The sequence below is a fragment of the Bos indicus genome, chromosome 26 (genome assembly GCF_029378745.1).
Source record: "Bos indicus isolate NIAB-ARS_2022 breed Sahiwal x Tharparkar chromosome 26, NIAB-ARS_B.indTharparkar_mat_pri_1.0, whole genome shotgun sequence".
NCBI lineage: Eukaryota > Metazoa > Chordata > Mammalia > Artiodactyla > Bovidae > Bos > Bos indicus.
Window position 1 is genome coordinate 51362358 of NC_091785.1, and position 8074 is coordinate 51370431.

The following is an 8074-nucleotide window of genomic DNA, read 5'->3' on the forward strand; positions in this document are numbered from 1 at the left end:
TTGGAGAAGACTTTTGAGAGTCTCTTGGACTGCAAAAAGATCCAAACAGTCCATCCTAAAGGAAATCAACTCCAAATATCATTGGAAGGACTGATGCTGAAGCTGAAGCTCAAGTACTTTGGCCACCTGATGTGAAGAACTGACTCATTTGAAAAGACCCTGATGCTGGGAAAGATTGAAGGCAGGAGGAGAAGGGGCCAACAGAGGATGAGATAGTTGGATGGCATCACTGACTCAATGGAGTTTGAGCAAGCTCCAGGAGATGGTGATAGACAGGGAAGCCTGGCGTGGTGCAGTCATGGGGTCACAAAGAGGCAGACACGACTGAGGGACTGAACAACAATGGTAGCATACTGACTCTCTGCAACCACCCTACGTTAGAAGCTGACCCCTTTTCTGAAAACACAGGATGGAGAATGAAGACATAAAACCCCTGCGCTGAGTCAGGGTGACTGAGTGTATCCTTGATTAGATCAAAACTAGGAATTGAAGCTATCCAGGCAAGATCAGCAGGATGGGTCTCAGAAGACCTGCTGAGCAGTCACCAGTGATTCCAGATTTAATGTCCTCGGGGACTGATGTCCCCAGTGGGGACAATTAATGCTTTGTAGGAGCAGGGAAGCCTGCAGCCACTGGTTAGCACTAGCCACGGTGTGTAGTTTGTCCAGGGCAGGGCATCTTCCATTTCCCCCTCATGTCAAGTAATTGTTAAGAGGAGTTGTAGCCATGACTGGGTGAAATCTGCACTTGCTGGTGGTGTGAGGAAGGCAGCAGTGAAAGCAGACACTGAGGGCAAGGCCGCCAGTGGCACATGGCCACTAGCACTCGAGATGCTGAAATCTGGAGACGACCAGTAAGAGCCCTGGGCCAATGACCACCTGATAGGGGGTAGCCATGACTTCTTTGTGCTTCTTTCTTGGGATGGGAAGTCAGGGTCTGCAGAAACGATGGGCCGGACTGTTGACTGACTGGTGCCACCACAGCCTCACTGTCTGGTGTCAGCTCTGTACCTCCTGCCGCTGTTCATGCCGCTGCTGCTAGTCAACCGTCCCTGGATGGACACTTCTGAGTGCCAGTCCGTGTTCCAGTAGCTTCCAAGGATGACCTCAGTTCTTACTTGGTGGTGATTAGATCTGTCCCCAAGGTGCTGGTCAGCTTCTCCAGAGAGTCCGGAATCCAAGGTAGGTTTCGCCTAGTGAAGGAGAGCAGGTTCTGTGCTAATTGGCCCCTCCGGGCCCTTGAGCATGAACTGTGAGTCATGTTTCTGCCAACCTTAGACAATATAGGGCTTCTCTAGGCATATAGACAATATAGGCCCTATATGGTCACACATTTCTGATGGACTCTACTCATTATACTAGGTGGATCCACTGTATTTTTTTCCTTGTAGTCATTTCTATCTCCTAATGATTCCTGAGAATTCTTCAAAGGTTTCTTTCTTAGGACTGAGAAGAAAATTTCTTGAGAGGATACCAGAAATTCCAAAAGGATATTTTCCATCTTTTGTAAGCATATACTATAATTTAATGTGGATTTTATGCATCATGTGTGTTTTATAGACGAAAAACAATGTTTTTATTTTGTTGGGTGATTATATTTTACTCTCTAAGAGCCATGAGAACACTTTGTCTGTCATGTTTGAGAATAAAGTTTAGTAAAAATGCAAAGCGAGTAATGTGCACAAAAATGTGGAATAAAATCACTTTGTCTTTCTCTCTCCCACACCTCTCTCTCTCTCTCTCTTTTCCCACTCTGGGTCTTTCTCTCCTTTCATGTAAGAGACTGTTGGTTGAAAACTGTCACCATTGTCCACACCAGTAAACACACTGCAGTTGGTGGTCTGCGTGTCATTCTCGGGCCGCCCCTCACAGGGACCTGTTTCTGTAGAATCTGGTGAAAGCCCTAAGCTCCCAGACACTGACTCTAAAGCAGCTGGGCACAGGGCGCCCAGGTCCAAGCCAGCACCGGAAAGTAGTTTGTTGGTCACCAGCTTCATGCAGACAGTCTTCCTTCTTAATTAAAGTGCTATGATCTAAGTGGTGAAATACTTTCAAGGAGCACTAGTTTGAAATCAGCACAGCCCACACACAATCTTGGTTTTCAGAGAGCCAGGACATCTGCACCTGCATCTCCATTTGGAAGCTGGCATGCATGGGCCTGAGTGCCCACTATTTCAGGATTATCTGGGGAGATTTTTGATGCAGGTGAAGCATTTTGGTGGTGATTTGTCTCTGATTTGGTAGGGGGGCGGGGCTCCCTGTTGTGGGCTGTGCAGGGGCTGGCAGCAGAGAATCTGGAGTTGAATCAGGGTCCAGTCCCATCCGGACCCCTGGCTTTCCACTCGCAAGTCACTGGACAGTGGTGTAAGGACCCCTGGCTGACCTCCGTCAGTACTGACTGGACGTAGCGAGTCCAGGAGGAGAACGGGGATTTGGGAAAAAGGTTCTTTCCAATAGCAGGTTATTTTTCTCGCTGTTCCTCCTCTGTCCCCAGACACGGTCTGAGCGTATGAGTGGCTGTAAATACAGATTTTCAAATAGGAGACAGAGGTCAGAACGCCCCTCCCCAGGGTTCCCCTGGAAGTCCACCCCAACCCCACCCGACATGTGCTCCATGAGGGCCAGGAAGCACAATCCTGGCACACTGACCAGGAGTTGGAGTCTGGGAATTTCCGTGAGTGGCCATCTCAGTCCTGCGCTGGCAGAGAGGGGATTTGAGCTTCTCCACACCTCAGGGGGCAGTCGCTCTCACTGAAAGTTCCCAGAATTATCCCACAATTATCCCACAATCCTGATAATTATCCCACAATTATCAGGAGCGCAAAGCTCCATTTTTATTGCCAAAATAAGTTTTAAAATCCTCTTTCTTAGTGGGTTGTGCACACGAGTGTAAGAGGGAACACTCAGAACAAGTTCAAACTCTTTCTCTACAGCCTGAGTCGGAACAGCGCCCATGGTCTCAGAGGGACAATGCTGGCACCCTCCAGGGCTGTGATGAACCAGACGCTAGTCACCGAGTTCTTCATTCTGGGGTTCTCAGAAACACCTGGGCTGCGAACGCTGCTCTTTTCCGCCTTCCTGCTTCTGTACACAGTGGCCCTCTCTGGAAACCTGCTCATTGTGGTGGTCATCAACTCCAGTCCAGCCCTGCACACCCCCATGTACTTCTTCCTGGTCAACCTGGCTGTGGTGGACATTCTCTGCACGTCCACGATCCTACCTGAGCTTCTGGTGGGCATGGTGGCTAGCAAGACCATCTCTTATGGGGGCTGCATGGCCCAGCTCTTCTTCTTCACGTGGTCCATGGGGGCCGAGCTGCTGCTCTTCTCGGCCATGGCCTATGACCGCTACGTGGCCATCTGCCGGCCCCTGCACTACAGCGCCCTCATGGGCCCCCGGGTGTGCGCGCTCTTGGCGGGGGTGGTGTGGACAGTCAGCCTGATCAACACCAGCGTGAACACGAGTCTCTTGCTTTGCCTGCCCTTCTGCCGCTCCAACGTGGTGGAGCACTTCTTCTGTGAGATCCCCCCTCTGCTGAAGCTCTCCTGCGCCCCGACCCAGCTGAATGAAACCATGGCCTTCACGGCAGACATCTTCCTGGCCGTGGGGAACTTCTCGGTGATCACGCTGTCCTACGGCTGCATCATCGGCAGCATCCTGCGCATGCGCTCGGCGGTGGGCAAGCGGCGCGCCTTCTCCACCTGCTCCTCCCACCTCCTGGTGGTCACCTTGTACTACTCCACCGTCATCTACACTTACATCCGCCCCGCCTCCAGCTACTCGCTGGACAAGGACAAGCTGGTGTCGGTGATCTACACTTCCGTGGCCCCCTCCCTGAACCCCCTCATCTACTCGCTGAGAAACATGGAGGTCAAGGCGGCGCTCAGGAGGCTTCTGTCCTGCAGCTGAGGTCACGCCCAGCAAGGTCCTCTTGCCTGGAGGGCGGGGCCCAGTGTGGCTTTCCCTAAACTGGGGCATGGTTGTTGTCTGGAAGCCCATCCTGCCTCCTAAGGTCTCACCCTACTGGACGGTATAGTGAGACCATGGGACCAGCTCTAGGCATCTCTCCCCCACTTTCAGGAAGCCCCTTAACCTCCCAGACTCGCCCTGTCCTTCCCTGGTGGATCCTGGGATGACCAATGACAGCTTCATGACCCAAGAAGCACGTAGTAGATCACCAGCTGCACCTGGCCCTTTCTTCAGCCCTTCTAGCAACTTCTTCCCAAGATGCCTCATCTTTGTTTTCCAACAAGCCTGGACTTCGCTGCAGCCCTCCTTTTTTGGGCTTCTGCATTCGCAATGGGTGGCCTTTGCCTTAGTCACAGGAGGATTTGAGCAGGGACGAGAGGGATTAAGGTAGGATATGTTAGTCCTGTTCTACCTTAGGATAGGGATTTCCACTGGGGGGAGTGTGGGGCGGATTTCAGGAAGATAGGTTCCCCCTGGTAGCAAAGTGGTCTTCCAGGAGTGGTCTTTTTAAATGTGAGTGATTTTTAGGAGAATATTTTGGCAAGGCTTTTTCAAGTCTATGATGTAAAGATGTTACTGGCATCAGTGTGGAAAGTGGCCAGGCTCTTTCCTTTTCTTCCCCCTCCACCACAAACTCAGCTGTCCTCCCCTTCAGAACTGGACGGCAGGAAGATTGGGCTCAGGAGGGTTTGGAACCCAGGGAGATGCTGGGGAAGAGGGGCTTTTCATGGGCGAGCCCTTTCTGTTCCTTTGTGATTTAGCTTCACAGCGCTGGGGGAGGGGCGTGGGGAATCTGTGCGGCTTGAAGGGATGGGGACAGAAGGGCCTCTTTGAGGGAAGTGTGTTCTTGATTCCCTGGGGGCTGTCTCCTTTGAGCAAATCTTCCCCTGCTATGGTGCTTGTCTGTCTCCTGAAGACTGTAAACACTTTGAGGACAATGACAAGGTCCACCTTCTTACACTTGAACCAGGGTTTGTTCCTCTAAACTGGCTCATTCTGTAAGCAATGTGCACCATGTATGAGGCAGGCACCCTGTAAATACCACTGACTGCAGATTGAATGATACAGGGATGATTTCTACCAATGAGACCATCAGACTTCTTTTTGGAAAGACTTGGTAGAGGCATTTTTGTGACATGGTTAGTCAGTGAATGATGACCTCATGTGAAGAGTTGACTCATTGGAAAAGACTCTGATGCTGGGAGGGACTGGGGGCAGGAGGAGAAGGGGACGACAGAGGATGAGATGGCTGGATGGCATCACTGACTCGATGGACATGAGTCTGAGTGAACTCTGGGAGTTGGTGATGGACAGGGAGGCCTGGCGTGCTGTGATTCATGGGGTCACAAAGAGTTGGACACGACTGAGCGACTGAGCTGAGATAAACTGAATCAGAAATAAGCTTCACGGTTGTGAGATTTATGAAACCTGTGGAAATTGGCAAGTGTCACTGAAATGGTGGCCAGTGGCAGAATTCTCAGTACAATCCTGGAGTGTGCGAGTTTACACAGGGCCTGATATGTGTGTGTGTGGGGGGGGGTGGGGGTGGGGGTGGGGGTGGGGTGGAAGGTGTTGGTCGGCAGCGTGTTGAGAGTTGTTGGCGCCACGCCCTGTGGTTTGACCTTTAGATGCATAGGCTTTGCCATCTGTGCTGCTCTGACCTCAGGGTAAGCATGGCTGCAGGAAGTGCTTCCAGACATGAATCCTGAAGCCAGAATCTGCATGAGAGGCGCCTGTCCCCACCTCCTAGTTGGGGGAGGCACTGCACTGAAATACGTGTCCAGATCCCCCAGGGAGGAGCCCGGCCAAGGTAGCCCCCTTGAGGCTCGGACTCCTGGCTCATATGGACTCCTGGTCTCTGCTGCTCTCTGTGCTGTAGGAACTCCCTGAAGAGGATAATGGGGTTTCTTTTAACTGCAAATGGATTCTATGCTAATAAACTAGAAAATAAGACATTTGAAAGGAGAATATACGAAAGTAAAACCCTTTGTTATCCCATTGAGAGGCAGCTACCTGTAACATTCTGGTATAAACAGTTTTCTGTTTGTACTTCTACACATATATACACAGGTTATCAAGGGGAAGGGGTGAGATAAATGAGGAGTTTGGGATTAACAGATATGCTCTACTATATAGAAAACAGATAACTAACAAGGACCTACTGTATTATAGCACAGGGAAATCTACTCAATATGTTTTAATAGCCTATAAGGAAAAAGAATCTGAAAAAGAATATATATACATATATAAGAATTACTTTGTTATATACCCCAAACTAACACAACTGTACTTCAATAAAAAATGGAGGATCACTTTGTATTTATTATTTTATGAAAACTGTTTCTCACGGTTTAGAATTCTTCACATGTCATCCCAGGTTTCTCCAGGTCACTTCATTTGGGAGGGACTGTGCTCATTATTGGGGTGTGCATGAAGTCAGTGTGCCCACTAGCACCTCGGGCATCATCCTGCAAGTGCGGGCCTTCTCCCTTTCCTCAAGCCTGACATTCACATTCTCAGAAAGTTCCCTTGTTCTTTCTTTACTCCAAAATAAAATGTATGCGTAATAAATAATGTTTTTAAATACCGAAATTAAAAAAGAGACAATGTTTTTTTTTTCAGTTTGATAATCTTTAATTAGAATGTATCAGACTAGCCTTCATGCAGGTAACAATTATAATCTCCAGAATAAATATTTTTAAATGCCACAACTGTTTTTAGTACCCAAAAGTGACCTAAACTAAGCAGAACTGGATAGAAATAAACTGTGTAAGAATGGAGTCATTATAAAGATTTTTCCTGTTTAAACTCAGTTTTCAGCTAAGTACAGGGCGCCTGCAGCTCTTCATCAGGTCACAGTGTAGGTGAGGAGAAAGGGACCCTTGTGCACTGTTGATGGGAGTGTGACTAGTGCAGCTGCTGTGGAGAAGAGTACGGAAGCTCCTCAAAGAATTAAAAATAGAGCTACTTTATGATCCAACGTGGAGAAGGGCATCCAGCCCACTCCAGTCCTCTTGCCTGGAGAATCCCATGGACAGAGGAGCCTGGCGGGCTACAGCCCATGTGGTCACAAAGAGTTGGACACGACTGAGCGTGAGCACACTTGACCAACAGGCTTCCTCCTGGGCCTATATATCCAAAGGGACCGAATCAGGATCTTGAGAGACCCACATCCCTGTGCACACTACAGTTATATATACATGTATGTATGTATTTGTATGTATACATATATAATGTGTGTGTGTAGTGTAGAGATATATGTATGTATCTACACATATACACGCACATCTACATGAGAATACTATTCAGCCCTATGAAAAGCTGACACCTGCTATTTGTGACATTTGGCTGAGTTATTCAGACAGAGGTAAATACTGTAAGATCTCTTTTATACGTGGAATCTAAAAAATCAAACTCAGACAGCAGTGTGGCAGTTAACAGGGGCTGGGGTAAGGTTAAGGAATTATTGTCAAAGGGTACTAAGTTCCAGTTATAAAACTAACAAGTTTTGCATATCTAATGCACTTCAGAATTATTTTTTAAATCAGGGTTATTATAGCTAGTAGTACTCCATTACATTACCAGAGGTCAACTTGCCAACATCTGTTGGATCATAGAAAAAATAATAGAGTTCCAGAAAAACATCTACTTCTGCTTCATTGACTGTGCTAAAGCCTTTGACTGTGTGAGTCACAACAAACTGTGGAAAATTCTTCCAACAAAAATGGCAGACTCCAGTATTGACACACAGACAAATCGATTCCAGACAGGGTCAGTGTACCCTGTAAAACAAATGAACTAACTCCAGCTAGGCTACCCACTCCCACAAGAGCTAGCTCCCAAAAGAACTGGTTCCAACTGGTGGTGGTGGTTTAGTCACTAAGTTGTGTCTGACTCTTGCAACCCCTTCGACTGTAGCCTGCCAGGCTCCTCTGTCCATGGGGATTCTCCAGGCAAGAATACTGGAGTGGGTTGCCATTTCCTTCTCCAGGGGATCTTCCCGACCCAGGAATTGAACCCAGGTCTCCTGCATTGCGACTTAGCAGCAGCAGCAGCAGCTCCTGCATCGCAGGCAGATTCTTAACTGACTGAGCTACAAGGGAAGC

General features: G+C 48.6%; 1 protein-coding gene across 1 annotated transcript; it reads left to right on the top strand.

Moving 5' to 3' along the window:
- Positions 1-2969: 2969 nt before the first annotated feature.
- On the top strand, positions 2970-3908 carry LOC109579103 (olfactory receptor 13G1-like). The gene has a single exon (XM_019988599.2). It carries the CDS (start codon positions 2970-2972, stop codon positions 3906-3908), a length of 939 nt encoding a protein of 312 aa, XP_019844158.2.
- Positions 3909-8074: the final 4166 nt, after the last annotated feature.

Excerpts from the sequence above, each read along its gene's own strand:
- LOC109579103 (XM_019988599.2), top strand. The coding sequence starts at position 2,970 with ATGCTGGCACCCTCCAGGGCTGTGATGAACCAGACGCTAGTCACCGAG.